The sequence below is a fragment of the Lytechinus pictus genome, chromosome 19 (genome assembly GCF_037042905.1).
Source record: "Lytechinus pictus isolate F3 Inbred chromosome 19, Lp3.0, whole genome shotgun sequence".
NCBI classification, from domain to species: domain Eukaryota; kingdom Metazoa; phylum Echinodermata; class Echinoidea; order Temnopleuroida; family Toxopneustidae; genus Lytechinus; species Lytechinus pictus.
The window spans coordinates 14808629-14825220 of NC_087263.1; the positions used below are offsets into that span (position 1 = coordinate 14808629).

The 16592-nt window shown below is 38.5% G+C and overlaps 1 protein-coding gene across 3 annotated transcripts in view; it reads left to right on the forward strand.

Moving 5' to 3' along the window:
• The window catches only part of LOC129282805 (uncharacterized), a 60574-nt gene that overhangs the window by 20318 nt on the left and 23664 nt on the right, over positions 1-16592 (forward strand). For all 3 annotated transcript variants that reach the window (XM_064113839.1, XM_064113840.1, XM_064113841.1), the window contains exons 8-19: positions 155-311; positions 1721-1826; positions 2856-3000; positions 3440-3514; positions 4561-4701; positions 6322-6525; positions 7506-7703; positions 8305-8580; positions 9589-9781; positions 13527-13696; positions 15323-15570; positions 16120-16320. In XM_064113839.1, the coding sequence (XP_063969909.1) occupies positions 155-311; positions 1721-1826; positions 2856-3000; positions 3440-3514; positions 4561-4701; positions 6322-6525; positions 7506-7703; positions 8305-8580; positions 9589-9781; positions 13527-13696; positions 15323-15570; positions 16120-16320 (2114 nt within the window). The remainder of the gene's footprint in view (positions 1-154; positions 312-1720; positions 1827-2855; positions 3001-3439; positions 3515-4560; positions 4702-6321; positions 6526-7505; positions 7704-8304; positions 8581-9588; positions 9782-13526; positions 13697-15322; positions 15571-16119; positions 16321-16592) is intronic.

Consider the following 16592-nt stretch of genomic DNA (forward strand, 5'->3'; position numbering starts at 1 on the left):
ACATTGGGTAATACCACATGTGCGTTTATGACGATGCTAAGGTCAAAGTTTGTAAGAGATCATACTATATCGCGAAATTAGACAAGACTCTTCGTGCAATGCGAAATCACCTTGTTTAATTGTTAACTATTTCTTTTACTGTTTGGTATTTCAGAGCAAGACGGCACTAACGGCCCTGCTGAATTGAACAGTTGTCTGCGATGTGTAGGAGGGTCAACGTGGCGTCCAACCGATGCGGGCATGAATGAGTGTGGCACTTGTGGGTTTTTGGCAGGCTTTGATTGCGTTGGCTGCGATGGACAAATAAACAGGTATGGTAATAATGGACTTGTGGATCATATAACAAAACACTTTTCATAAATTCAGTCAGAGCCAACACAAATATTTTCTTGAAGTTCATCCACCATGAATACACAAGTAGGCCTCTACCTACAAATAAGTGAAGATGCATAATTTTTACAAAGTACTGATGTCTCCTTTACAGTATCACTATCAGCTTCCGATCGAGCCCCTCTTCGTATGTGAAATATTTGGTCACTCAAAAATGGTATTGTTTTAATACTGACCATGTGTTTTCTGTAGGAAAAGTTGGAAAAAATAACAAAATTGCTGGTCAGCTATATTTTTACCATATTTTGGTTATTTTGAAAAAAGGGTGTAGATCTACATGAAATTGGCCCTTTTTTATCATCTTTCTATTAAATTTTCTTTCAGAAGGATCTTCAAAGTTTTAAGGGTATGAAATCCTTTTCTGATGCGTAAAAATGTTCGCGTTTGGTAATACGAACATTCACTATGCTATGTATCTTTTTAACCCATTTTCTACCTGACCCAGGTGGTCTATAGGCATGACACTTTGCAGTAGTGTAATGGTTATTCTAATCCTTGAATGCGTGGTTCTTGCACAAAGCCTATGGGAATTACAGAATAAGTGAACAGGTGAAAAAATTATATAAAAATAATATATGCTAGTATTTTCGAAATATTTTGTGCCATAAGAATTTTTTTGGAGCTTCATGAGCGCCAAGGACAGGTGAATACCGGAGCTATACAAGAACCCATCATCATTTTACAGCGCTTTTTGTCAATCTACACTTTATATATGATATTCTATTCTCTGATATATTTTTGGCAATGATGACATTGCAAGAGATCCAGGATTTCATTTTGAAAAAAAAAATGGGGTGAGGTTAGCAACTTTCTCAAAATTTTACTAAGAGAAAATGTCTAAAAAGTATAAAATATTGAAATAGGTATACTTTTTACACCCAATTTCATCTGGAAAGCAGAAAGAAGTAGACCAGTTCGCTAATAACACCCCAACCAAGTGACGAAACAGATTTAATTTACATACGAACCCAGAACATTAAAATCAGAGGTAGACAGTTGAATTCATAGAAGCACGTTACTCTTAGGCCCCGTCTTACAGGGAGTTATGATTGATCTGATCAACCTCAACTATATGGAAATCCATCAATGTCATAATTTTGTCTTCAGACAATTTGTAAAATGTACTTTGTGACCAAAAATAAGCACACTAAATTGTCAAGAAAACGATGAATGTGTGAATATACATCATATCAGGAAAATATTTTTGAATAAACATGCCTTTTAGATGTTGATGTTGCTGGCTTTCCATAGTTGTGATTGATTGGATCAATTGCAATTATTTCGAAGACAGGGCCCAGTTTTATAACAGTTTTATGTTTTTTGTTTGCAGTGGTCTAGAATTTGATGCTTGCGACATATGTGGAGGAGACGGCAGCGATTGCACGGCGGTATCATCCATTGTTCCTGAAATCATTCCATCAGGAGGAGAATATGAGGTACATGACAGTTACTCAATGTGGATAGAGTTAGTGTACAATTAAGGCACCCCTAGTAGTTGAATATGTTGGTTTCTGTTGTTGTTGTTGGCTTTAGGAGTTCGTTTCATAAAACCTGTTATAGTAACAAATATACAATAACAGTTAAAAGCTACAGAAATCTTTTGATCTGATTGGCTGATATTATTTTTGTTATAGAAATAGTGCATTTGTTGTTATATCAAGTCTTTATGAAACGGGACCCAGAACTGAGACCTTGATTGAAACAAACGGAACAGAGACAGTAAGGTTGGGTTTTATAAATAATGATAATATTATTAATGCATATGATTTATATAGCGTCTTTTCCATTTTGATTAAATGCTCAAGGTGCTTAGAAGAGAGCAAAACATAAAAGTAAAGAGAACTAAGAGAAGTACAAGAAAGGGTAAATTCTAAATGAGGAAATATAATGCTGTAGTGCTGGGCGATATTTCGAAATTATCGAAATTATGCAATATTGAAAAAAAAAAATATTTGAAAATGGTTTTATGATTATGTTGATATAATTTCAATTTATGGTCAATTTTATATTGTTTTTTTTTATTTTTTAACAAGGTAAGAATGTTCATCTGTAAAAGTGTATCCGATTTAAATTACTTTAATGCAAACCTTCAAACAACATCTTAAATTACTTTGTATTATGTTGGAATGGAAATGAAATAAAGAATTGAATTGAATATATCAAGGTAAAATTACCAAAATATTGTCAATTATGAAAAGTTATTCACTATTAATTGACCACAACGCTGCTCTGTATCTATTTAAACCAAATGAGACTTTATTAGTTGGTACCCAAATGCCTTCCTTTCATGGACAAGCACAGATAAAAGCCTTACTTTCATTTCCCCCTGCATCTCATAATGGACCTAGATAGTGAGTTTTCAGACCTGGCGTTTTACATACTCGCTCGCCCTAAATTCATTTTTTTTGGGTCACATGCAAACCTTAGTGAAACACCCCTTGTATGTACTGTATCTTTTCTTTTAGATTACTGCACATGGAGGAGGACTACGTGCAGACCCAGCTCATGTATGTCGATTCAGTCTCCGAAATGGGGATACGGTCCATGAATTTACCTTGGCCGCATCTCAGTCATATGTTGGAACATGCACAGTGAATAATCTTCCTGCAGGTAGTTATGATACTGTTGATAAGATAGTAGCACAGGGCTAGGGCCACAGGGGGAGGGCATTTCTTTACTTGAAGTATTAACAAAAGAGGAGAGAAAGCAAAGGGAAAAGAGGAAGATATAAGAAAGAGGACTTGATAAAAGAACTTTGTAACTTTGTACTAAATAGAATATATGCAGGGCTTTAATTCAAGGATATCTATTTGATTGCTGCCAATGCTTCCCTGTATGGCATAAAGCTATTTTTGTGGCCTTATATTATTAATTTCAGGGGAAAAATGCACATCACCTTTAGATCTTCAGCCCCATCCGTGGAATTAATACATGTTCTCAGGACGAAATAAATTGCAAACTTTGCTAGAAAAGAGAATACACGTATAGCTATATTTATAGCTTTCAGGTTTCTTAAAAAATTACACTGTTCCCTATTACTTTACAACAGGCACATACGACTTTTCGCTGCTTGCTTCCGGTACCGATCCAATGAACACCTCCATAACTCTACAAGTTTATGACCGTGAGTATACGTATCATCACTTGATTAATTTCTCAAGGCTTCATGTTTCTTTTTTATTCCTGAAATTAATTATTAGGTTTCAACATTTATATAGTTTAATGATGTTTTGCAGCCTTAATTTGCAGAAAGAATTGCGATCAGACATAAAAACCGAGACACAGATGCCACAGATGTCTGCTTCTGATCGGTCTAAAATCAATATGCAAATGATTTGAGGGATTGCATTAATTTTCTCCAAGGCGTCCCTTATTGTTTGATATACAGTCAATTATCATGGCATTGTAGTGGTCCAAAGCCATGAATTTTAGATAAGTTCTCCAGGCCTTCATTTTTCATGATATTAAAGAAAAAACACTTCAAAGTTTTCCGAATAGAAAATAAATCTGTTTATCTGGACTAACACTGTAATGGAAATGGATAACAGTTTCACGTCCGACCTTGGGACTCTTCTTCAGATTGTCTGAACTGGCGGGAAATCATCGTTGCCACTTGGCGCCAATGCACAATAAATGTTATTGTTTTTGAGACGTTAAGGAATTTCCAGTTCAGAAGGGCCGAAGATAGAAGTGTCCATGATCAGACATGAAACTGTTCTTCATTCCGTGATGGTGTTGAAGAATAACACTTCACAATTTTACACAGAGAATATAAATCTGTTCATCTTGACTAACTGTTTTGAAAATGGAGAGCAGTAAGTCCAAATGATCAGATTTGATTAACAGATTTATTTTCTCTTTGTAATTTATCTTTCTTCCTGGATGAATAAAACCATGCATCAGTTACTTCAAAATTTTGTTCAGGACCAGGTGATTCCTGTACAAAACATATGGGGAAAAACAGAATTCAGCAGTCAACTGGTTAACCCATTGTCTACTGGAACCGGGTAGTCCCTGTACAAAGCCAATTGGAAAAACAGAACTCAGTAGTCAACTGGTTAACCTTATGCTTACTGGAAGTATCTAACCCTTGTACTAAGCCTATGGGAATGACAGAATTCAATAGTCAATAGGTTGAATTGTTTTCACTGTTATTTTTCCGACATACAGCAATTGACATAGACTCTGTGTCACCTGAGGAGTTTACCCTCGTTCCGAATTCTGACATCACGCTTACCTTCACTGCTGCTTCAAACGCATTTCAAGCCATCGAAGAACAAGGACTGACACCATACCTTGCGTATGAGCGTGGTGAGAATTACCTATATGTGGCGAGCTATTTGTGAGTTATGACCGACTTTATATGCACGACTGGTGACCCTTTCTTGTGCTCCATGATATATCCCTGTGTATCTGATATAGCACATAAAAAGTGTTTCAGTCATGTGTAAAGTTATGTGCATAACTACCCAAGCAGGTTCATGAAACACATACCAGTCTATAAGTAGAATAATCACTATATAGCTACCTGTTGCGTCAGTTCACCCGTTTTGGGATTAGTAGAGCACATTATCATAAAAATTGCAGACTTTTTTTGTATGCTACAGGCAGAATGACTTTGGCACTCTCAATGATATTACCTGCAATCATCTCTTATTCTCTAAAGGATCCCAAACGACCTTTGACCTTACCGATTGTCTTACATGCTACAAGCAGAATGACTTTCACATTCTCAATGATATTACCTGCAATCATCTCTTATTCTCTGAAGGATCCCAAACGACCTTTGACCTTACCGATTGTCTTATATGCTACAAGCAGAATGCCTTTCACATTCTCAATGATATTACCTGCAATTATCTCTTATTCTCTAAAGGATCCCAAACGACCTTTGACCTTACCAATTGTCTTATATGCTACAGGCAGAAGGACTTTCACATTCTCAATGATATTACCTGCAATCATCTCTTATTCTCTAAAGGATTCCAAACGACCTTTGACCTTACCGATTGTCTTATATGCTACAAGCAGAATGACTTTCACATTCTCAATGATATTACCTGCAATTATCTCTTATTCTCTAAAGGATCCCAAACGACCTTTGACCTTACCAATTGTCTTATATGCTACAGGCAGAATGACTTTCACATTCTCAATGATATTACCTGCAATCATCTCTTATTCTCTGAAGGATCCCAAACGACCTTTGACCTTACCGATTGTCTTATATGCTACAAGCAGAATGCCTTTCACATTCTCAATGATATTACCTGCAATTATCTCTTATTCTCTAAAGGATCCCAAACGACCTTTGACCTTACCAATTGTCTTATATGCTACAGGCAGAAGGACTTTCACATTCTCAATGATATTACCTGCAATCATCTCTTATTCTCTAAAGGATTCCAAACGACCTTTGACCTTACCGATTGTCTTATATGCTACAAGCAGAATGACTTTCACATTCTCAATGATATTACCTGCAATTATCTCTTATTCTCTAAAGGATCCCAAACGACCTTTGACCTTACCGATTGTCTTATATGCTACAGGCAGAATGACTTTCACATTCTCAAGGATATTACCTGCAATCATCTCTTATTCTCTAAAGGATCCCAAACGACCTTTGACCTTACTGATTGTCTTATATGCTACAAGCAGAATGACTTTCGCATTCTCAATGATATGACCTATGCTGCTATCTCTGACCTCTGAATGATCCCAAACGACCTTGAACCTACTGAATTTTAGATGCTACAAGCGAATGGCTTTCGCATTCTCAATGATATGACCTATGCTGCTATCCCTGACCTCTGAAGGATCACAAACGACCTTGAACCTACTGATTTTATATGCTACAAGCAGAATGACTCACATTCTCAATGAATACCTGCAGCTATCTTTTTGATTTTCCTCTTTCATGTAATGCAGATGGGATGGCTGAATTTCTCCCTGGCGAAGTCGGTGGTGATGCGATGCAGGAGCTGATCTTCACTGGGAGAGCTCCTGACAGGCCCTTGGAATTGGTCACCAAACTCACGTTCAATAAAAGAGATGACCTACCTGGAGGACCGTTCACAGTCACGTTCTACCAGCCTCCGCCTGTCATTGCGTCGTTCGCATTCTACCCTTTACGTAAGAACAGAAACACCATCATGAAACTTCATCTGTGCTGGTTGAAAATATCTCTAAGGCCCGTATTCTGAAGTCGGGTTCTGAATCCAGACCATGGTTTAACTCTGTGCTAAAATTATGGGAAGCCAAATGTGTCAGAGTTCTCATGTTTACTGTTCTTTTTCCTAATTCTGTATTGGTGAAGACAACTATCTTATTCATCCTTCCCAGTTACTCATGTTTTTGGAGTCAAATGAGCTGATAAATTTAACCTCTACTGTTAGCAATTTATGTCACAATTGGCTTTCCATAAAACCACCACTTTAAACCAGAGTTTGAATTAAACCTGACTGCAGAATATGGGCCTAAAATTTCTTGGCTGCTGAATGTAGCCTTCGTTGCAGTTTTTTATCATTGACCACACATACAGAGGGTCGGTAAGGAGGGCTGCATGCAGTCAGCAGCTGAAAATTTGAAGTAATAAACTCTACAAGATTTTTTCTTCCGTTAATGGAGATAAAAATGTTAATGATTTGTTAAGAACAGAAACGTATATTTCTTCCATAATATTCCTTAAAGTAGGGAGCAATGTGGTCTAGTGGTTTTGACCCTTGTCTTTGAATTCCAGCTATTTTTCCATTAAGCAGGAAATTTTACCAACATTTTGCTGCAATCTATCTTGAAAATCTGCTCCAAGTATTATATAACACTATCTGTTCTCAGTTTATTCCAGTACTATCTTTGTTTGTCTTAATGTATACTATGTTGTTTGTTGATATTGTACTTTTAAGATTTCGGTAAGCTCCAAGATTTTTAACAATTTGCTAATGGTGTTTCTATCTTTGTATTTTAAGAGGAAATATTCAATTTCATTTCAGTTTATTCACAATTAAAAAAACATCAAATTATTTACAGAAAAGACATAGCTGGGATTGTAGCACTTTCAGTAATGCAAGACAATAACTTCGCTCGTATCATCTCACAATATATTTTTTTTACAGAAAACATTCTCCTGCTTGAATTCGAGGAAGGGGTTCGAATAGACGGGACATTGGACTGTAGCACCATATTCGAGTTACCATCTGATCGGAACATCCTTGGGACTGGTAGCACATGCACGCTTTTCCGAAGAGCTCGCTTCATCAAGATAACCCTTGGGACACTCGATGTCTGCGGACAGACTGGTTTAATCACCACAGGTACAGAATACACTGGTGTAGCATTCTAACCCAGTGGATAAGTCTCTGGACTTTGAAACAGGGGGTTCTGGGTTCAAATCCCAGCAATGGCGTAATTTCTTTCAGCAAGAAATTGATCACAATGTGCTGCACTCAACCCAGGTGATATAAATGGATAGGTCATGGCAGGAGTGATTCCTGAAAAAGCTGTGAGCACCGGAATCGGTAGCCAAGTGTATTCAGGCTAATAAAGGATTGGATTCAAGTGTGGCAAAGATATCGGTTTGATAAAATATCATTCTTGACCTGTTAATGTACCTGATGAAGAGATATGAAATCATGTACTACAAAGTCATTAAAACTCACTTTTATGTTTATGTCATAAATTGCATTATGTATAATTGATCGTATAAATGTGGCAATATGATTTAGGGTATGTTCCGAATAGATGTACCATTTAAAAAAGATCTCAGATATTTGTTTATTTGGAAAATGAATACAAACTTACATACCTTTCGAACCTCAGTATTATTTTTTTTGTATGGGTCTGTTGAGTTGTAAAATATAATCAGGGGTGATTGAATCATTTTCACACTTTTGATACTCCTACATATTTCTGCAGCTGATACACTCACCGTGCGTGGTGATGTCATCCTTGGTCTGTCTGATTTCTCCCGTGCACTTCCCGAGACAATCTTAGAGGTAAATGTCGAAAACGCCATCACTTTGGACGTGGTGTTATCTGGCCGCCATATGATCAGCAGTTGTGGTCGTGTCAATATAAATGCTGGGAGAACAAAGAAAAATGGCCTCAATTGCAGACCTGTGAACTATATATGGTCTGTCCAGTCAGATGATGATGTTTCAGAAGCACTTTCAGCAGCAGTGACAAGAAATAGTAAGTTGGCGCTAATTGTGTAACAGTGTAAAGCCAGGGTAATTACCTACTAGAGAAAAACAGTGTGCAATCACCTTCACACTGTTAAATTTGAGCATTTTCAACAGTGATTCACATATTCACATAGCCAACCACGTAATTGCGCCGCAAGCAGTCGTACTGTCGAGGTGTCCACAGTGTGAAAATATCTTCACACTGTTAAATTTGAGCATTTTACCAGTCTGAATAAAAATTTGACATAGTCCACACTGTGAACACACTGTGATCACACTGTGACACACTGTGTTCGTTCCAGCAGGGTTGTTTTGCATAGCTGTAAATCTAGTGCTGAGATATTCCTGATAAATAGGCCACCGCATATCTTAGGTTTGGTCCACGATCAAAGTAAGAGACAAATCACATTTTGCTCATTTTCCAAAAGTGTTTTTTTTGTAAATTCACTGAAAACAGTGTATTACAAGGGAGATCCATTGCAATTGACCTTTGTGCTGAGCTTGAGCGGTTGAAATGACGTCACTCACGTGCACATTGACTATGATTTAGGAGAATGGAGGCAGAATGGAGGTGGCGATGTTCTCAATTCTGATAGTCAGCGAGAGTGAGGACGTGACGCATGCGCAATGCCTTAAAATTACGTCATCTCATAGCAATCGTCTATGACGACGTGCGATTCTAAAAGCGCTCAATTTGACAAGATCAAAGATATTCTGTTGTTCGGAATATGTTATTATTTTTTGCGATACCAACATTTAATTTCAAACTCATGCCATATTGAGTAGTTCCACATTTTCCCATCGCCTCTCACTTAACTGTGTGAAGTCCTCTCCCAACAAATTCTGCAAAATAACATGTTGTCACTTATGATATTTATGTTATTGATGATCTCATATGCCATCCAATGGCTCGAACTCAGCAAACATTTCTCTTGTATATAAACAAGCTACAAATATAAACAAACATTCCAACTTTATTAAAAACCTAAAAAAATACACTCTCTTCAATATTCAGATTCAGGTGTGCTGGATATCGACGGTAGCTTATTGACAGAAGACCAAGCCTATGAATTCACACTTGAGGTTGGAACTTACTTAGGCACCTATCAATCTGAACACTTCAGTGTGACACGCTCAGCAGAGGCAGTACCTGACATATCAATTCTGCCTCCTGACATAGATCTGGAGAATGTTCCATTGTCTAAAAGGTAAAATCTTATAAGGCTTACGTCATTTTCGTGAATCAGGGGTGGGGTTTAACTGTGACTTTGCTAACAAGGTATGTAGGGTACGTGACGCAGGTGAGTGTGGAGGCATATTGTTCTGTGTAAGGGCATCTAGGGTGTAACAAGCATACTTGTAAAGTGATATTGCACCGTGGAAGGGCATCTGGGGTGAAACGAGGGTGCCTGTAAGGTGACATTTCACTGTGGAAGGGCATCTGGGGTAACAAGGGTGCTTGTAATGTGGCATTGCACTGTGGAAGGCATGTAGGGTGAGACAAGGGTGCTTGTACAGAGACATTGCACTGTGGAAGGGCATCTAGGGTGAAACAAGGGTGCTTTTAAGGTGACATCGCACTGTGGAAGGGAATCTAGTGTGAAACAAGGGTGCTTGTAAGATTACATTGCACTGGATTGGCATTTAGGGTGAAACAAGGGTGTTTGTAAGGTGCCATTGCATTGTGGAAGGGCATCTAAGATGAAACAAGGGTGCTTGTAAGGTGGCCTTGCACTGTGGAAGGTCATTTAGGATGAAACAATGGTGTTTGTAAGGTGACATTGCACTGTGGAAGGGCATTTAGAGTGAAACAATGGTGTTTGTAAGGTGGCATTGCACTGTGGAAGGGCATTTAGAGTGAAACAATGGTGTTTGTAAGGTGACATTGCACTGTGGAAGGGCATTTAGGGTGAAACAAGGGGGTTTGTAAGGTGCATTGCACTGTGGAAGGGCATCTAAAGTGAAACAAGGGTGCTTTGTAAGGTGACATTGCACTGTGGGATGGCATCTAGGATGAAATAATGTTCTTTTAAGGTGACATTGCACTGTGGAAGGGCATCTAGGGTGATACAAGCAGGCCTGCAAGGTGGCATTGCACTGTGGAAGGGCATTTAGAGTGAAACAAGGATGTTTGTAAGGTGACATTGCACTGTGGAAGGGCATTTAGGGTGAAACAAGGGTGTTTGTAAGGTGCATTGCACTGTGGAAGGGCATCTAAAGTGAAACAAGGGTGCTGGTAGGGTGACATTGCATTGTGGAAAGGCATCTAATGGGAAATAAGGGTGCCCTTAAGGTGACATTGCACTGTGGGATGGCATCTAGGGCTAAATAATGTTCTTTTAAGGTGACATTGCACTGTGGAAGGGCATCTAGGGTGAAACAAGGTTCCTTTAAGGTGACATTGCACTGTGGAAGGGCATTTAGGGTGAAACAAGGGTGCTTGCAAGGTGACATTGCACTGTGGAAGGGCATCTAGGGTGAAACAAGCGTGCCTGCAAGGTGGCATTGCAATGTGGAAGGGAATTTAGAGTGAAACAAGAGTGTTTGTAAGGTGACATTGCACTGTGGAAGGGCATTTAGGGTGAAACAAGGGTGTTTGTAAGGTGCATTGCACTGTGGAAGGGCATCTAAAGTGAAACAAGTGTGCTTGTAAGGTGACATTGCACTGTGGAAGGGCATCTAGAGTGAAACAAGGGTGTTTGTGAGGTGGAATTGCACTGTGGAAGGCCACTTAGGGTGAAACAAGGGTGCCGTAAGGTGACATTGCACTGTGGATGGGCATCTAGGGTGAAACAAGGGTGCGTGTAAGTTGACATTGCACTGTGGAAGGGCACTTTAATAGGGCGAAACAATACTGCTTGTAAGGTGATATTGCACTGTGGAAGGGTATTTAGGGTGGAACAAGGGTGCTTGTAAGATGACATTGCACTGTGGAAGGGCATTTAAGGTCAAACAAGGGCGCCTGTGAGGTGACATTCCACTGTGGAATGGCTTTTAGGATGAAACAAGGGTGCCTGTAACGTGACAATGCAATATGGAAGGGCATCTAGAATGAAACAAGGGTTTTTGTAAGGTTACATTTCCACTGTGAAGGGCATCTATGGTGAAATAAGGGTGTTTGTAAGGTGGCATTGCACTGTAGAAGGGTAACTAGTGTGAAATAATGGTGCTTGCAAGGTGGCATTGCACTGTGAAAGCGCATCTAGGGTGAAACATGGGTGCTTGCAAGGTGGCATTGCACTGTGGAAGGGCATTTAGAGTGAAACAAGGGTGTTTGTAAGGTGACATTGCACTGTGGTAGGACATTTAGTGTGGAACAAAGGTGCTTGTAAGGTTACATTGCACTGTGGAAGGACATTTAGGGTAAAACAAGGGTGCTTTTAAGGTGGCATTGCACTGTGGAATGGCATTTAGGGTGTAACAAGGTTCCTTTAAAGTGACATTGCACTGTGGAAGGGCATTGAGTGTGAAACAAGGGTGCCTGCAAGGTGGCATTGCACTGTGGAAGGACATTTAGGGTGAAACAAGGGTGCCTGCAAGGAGGCATTGCACTGTGAAAGGACAATTAGGGTGAAACAAGGGTGCTTTTAAGGTGACATTGGACTGTGGAAGGGCATCTAGGGTGAAACAAGGGTGCCTGTGAGGTGGCATCGCACTGTGAAAGGGCACTTTGGTTTATTCAAGGTTTATTGCAGTATGATATTGCACTGTGAAAGGATATTAAGGGTGATTGAAGGGTGACAGTCTGGTGATTCCAAATGAATATACTGCCCCCTTTTCCGAGATATTATATAGGCCTGTTGCTTAGAGGAAAAGTTTCAATCCTACACGATTTAGCTACCGCTTTTTCTCTGTGATCCTTTACTCCAATAAAAAAATTTGGGGTTTACAATCATGTCCGTTATATGTAAGGGGTATAAATGTAGTGTGTTATCATACAAGTGTGCATTACAAGACTACACATCTTAGAATGTTGCATTATGGGTTTAAGAACCTGGATACATGTGAGGTGGTTCGCTGTTCAAGGATGCTGGTTTGTAATTGCTTCAAGGCATATAGAAAATATTTTATGACAAATTGATCTTTCCAATGCTCGGGGGAGCCAGTCAAAATGTATTGCTGTACACTTGCGTGACCAAATTATTTCCAAACACCCCCTAAACGAGTTTTTCTCTGTGTGCAAAATTCCAAATTCAAATTCAAATTCAATTCGGTTTTATTCAACAATACTCATCAAAAGTCCGAAGACTAACAATGTGAGTTTACAATAAAAAACACATAAAAGAGAAAATAAATAAATACATAACATGCAGTGACCATTAAAGAGAAAAAAATATATATATCATGTTTAAATATGCAATAACAGTATAACAACAAATTGAATGAGCAGATGCATGTAATGAGACACATTTAATTTATATATTTTAAAAAAAAAAGGACAAATAAAGACAGGCAAGCAGGTGAGGAGCAAGAAAGGGGAGCAAGCATAAAATAACCCCCTAAACAAGTTTTTCGCGGGCTTTATTTACATAGTTTGGCTCCTAAACAAGTTGTCGCCAGAATGGGGAAAAAGCTTGTGGGAAAAAAGCATACCCTATTTACACGTTCGGCTAGTCTTAAAAAAAAAAGCTTTGAAAAAATTTACATACCGTTTGACCCCGCGATTGACCATTGACCAGTCTTTCAAAACTTCCCTTTTCTTTGAAAATCAGTGTTTTTGATTCTCTTAACGAGTGCACACGCAGCACGCGTCCAAAACTGAAAAAAATATCCCTTTAAACGCGTTTTTTGGGTCACGCAAGTGTACAGCAATATATTTGACTGCCCCCCTGGCTTGTGATAAATGGTATTCCTGATTTTCATGATTAATTGTTGTAGTCAAAGCTATCAATTAAGATAAAAATGTTCTGCGACAATTGCTTTGTGTTACGGGCCCCTGTCTCTATCTTATAGGTTTGTTCTGAAGACCAAGGTAACCTTCTATGCAGACTGCGTTGGAGGTGGTCCAGCAAGAACAGAATACCAATGGACCGTAAATAAGAACAACTTTGAAGGGAAGATTCTTGGCGGAATTACAGACAAGAACAGGCTGACCATAATCCCCTATGGGTACACCTTTACTGGTGAGTATTTTCACTCCTAATTGGCCATTAAAAAAGCTGATATGGTAGTTGAATCCTTGATAGTCTTCCCGCCTATCATTACTATTTTGTGAAAGCTAAATATGATGTAGACCATGTGTGTGTTGTAGACAGGTTGCCAACAGTAAATGGGTTCCTGTATCGTTTGTCTTTATCCAGTAGATGCTGAATCAGCAATGTTCACAGCTGTGGAAAGAGCAGAACAGTAGAAGTAGGTTTTAGAATCCTCTAAAAAGCATTCCCAGTTTCAAGATAAATAAATGCCAATTGTTGTAACGATTTCAAAATGTGTTCGAACAGAATCCAATGAAATTATTAGTGTCTGTTTGCATAAATAAAAAGTGTGATAAAGGATAATTTATGGAAGAAATTGTGTAATTGCTGAGAAATTAGAAAATTAAGTGCACATTCAAGTAAAATTGTCAGATCCTTTTCCTAGCAATAATATCACACAGTCCCACTTGTGCTTATCTGTGTTGGCGACCTTCAGTGTGATCGTCTTTCAGCTTATATTTCATGATTTCACAAAGTTCAGTTTATGTAACTGTACCAGATCTAGATCCCCCCTGATAAAGTGACAATTAATTTTGTATGTTACAAACTTTCTTTTGAAATAAGTGTTTACTGCAAATTTTTTTTGTATCTTTGATATATTACCTACCTGGCAGGTTACATTATGCAGCAAATCATATGTTGTGTGACAGATGAATGATGATTCATGGGGGATTTGTTTTCTCTTGCACCATATCTCCTCTCTCCCTATATAGCATGTTTTAGTACATATTTCTTCCAGTCTTCTTCCTTAATCGTAACAGTGTTTCCAATCCAGCTCATCAGGGCAATCATGGACAATTATTTAACTTTTTCCAGTCAGGGAACTTGATCAAAATATCTCAAATTAGGAAAGTCAGGGAATATTATTACCCCCCCCCCCCAAAAAAAAAAAAGAGAAAGAAAGAAAGAAAGAAAAAAAGAAAAAAAAAGAGCAATTCCATAAAATGATCAACCTTTTTATACTTATACGTCCAACCCCAATTTTTCTCAAGTTTGGTCCTTTGAGAACATTACAGACTGTCAAAAGAACAAGAAATCACTTTATGAAGGTCCCACATATAGCGGATCGGACATACATACTTTATGGAACTGCCCAAATCTGAAATATGAAATAATTGCCATATTTAGTGATACTTTATCATGGAAAAGTTGGGGAAAATTTAGAGAACATTCAGGAATTTTGGTTTCTTGAAATACTGGTATACCTAGCTGAAAGAGTTTATTGAATAGATTTGATGGAGACACACCTGGAGCAGTCTTCTTTTCAAATTTGATACATCAAAGCTTCCATACCTGTCTCAGGAGGGGAGGTTATATTTTTTCTCACGATACTGCCCATTCAAAAAGAATGCATTTATTTGCCGTTTGTGATGTTTAACTGATTGAGGATCACTTTGTTCAGAAGCATTTGCTATTAATATAAGTGTCAATACAGACTAATTTTACTTGTTCAGAAGCATGCAGTGCCAGTTTGATGATCACTTTATGGCATGCCTGTTCAGAAGCATTTCAATATACGTCTAATTCGTGTGCACACCTTTCTTTTCATTGAAGATGACAATTACGATGTGACCTTCACCGTAGAAGCGACCTTCGAAGGTATTGCGACACCACTTACAAGCAGCATCACCGTACGCTTTGCTCCATCAGATCTTGTTGCAACGATAAAAGGAGCCAGCCGAAAAAGTGTCGGTGTGGACGTGGGGCCTGTGTCGCTTGATGGTAGCTTGTCATACGATCCTGATATACCGCGGAATGAAGACCAAAGTTCTGGGTTGACCTACTTATGGACTTGTGTACAGGTAAATTATATTGATAAAATGTTAAATGCAGTATTATGGTTTTTTTAATTGTGATACAAAATGATTACAAAGAGCGACAATGCCTTGGATAATTGTTGTGCCCTTATTAATTTTTCCCATCGGCCTCGGTGGTGTGATATAAAAAAAACTATGCCGTACATAAAATATTATTTATCAAAAGCGTACCTCACCTGGGATGAGTGCAAAACATTATGCATATAAATTTCTTACTGGAGGAAATTATCATGACTCTGGTTATACCTGCTGGCTGATTGCAAGAAACTAACCACCAATTGCAAATCAATCATTTTATGTTTAGCAATTAATTACAAGTTTGGAATTGATTGCTAATTTGCTTCTAGCTGGAAATAACAAATGTAAACTGATTGTGTTACAGCTATTGATTGCATACTTGAATGTAAAATTGCAGTAGAAATTGATTTGGACTTGATTACAAGTATTTTCTTTATATCCCCTACGAGATGCGAGTGAGAACTATACCATAACACTTGCAATAACCAGACTGTTCACTTGCTTCCGTCTTTTCAGGGTGCAGATCAGCTGTGTATAAATGCGCAGGATGGTTCCAACTTTCCACCCGCCGCTGACAGCACGTCAGCAGTCTTGAACGCCAATGCAAACTACATGGTCGCTGGAGAGACCTATACCCTAACGTTGGAGGTTTCATCCGGGAGCAGACGTGCAAGTACTAGTGTAGTCATAGAGGCATTGGCTGGAACCCCACCTCCGGTATGTGGCGTGTCATTCAATTAAAACAATAATATTCAACTTTAAGTAGCACTTAATACATCGCAGGTATGTCTTTACACCACCATACTTAATATGTTATCACCCCATTCATCTGTGGCATGCCTGCATACATTGTATTCAGTGTTTCTTGTTGGTGGGGTAGACCTGACCTTCAATATTCTGCATGAAAATACCCTTTCACTTAATAATCTGAAGTGACGTATGGTGATATTTTGGTTTAAAAATTATGATGTTGAATGGATCTTTATTGA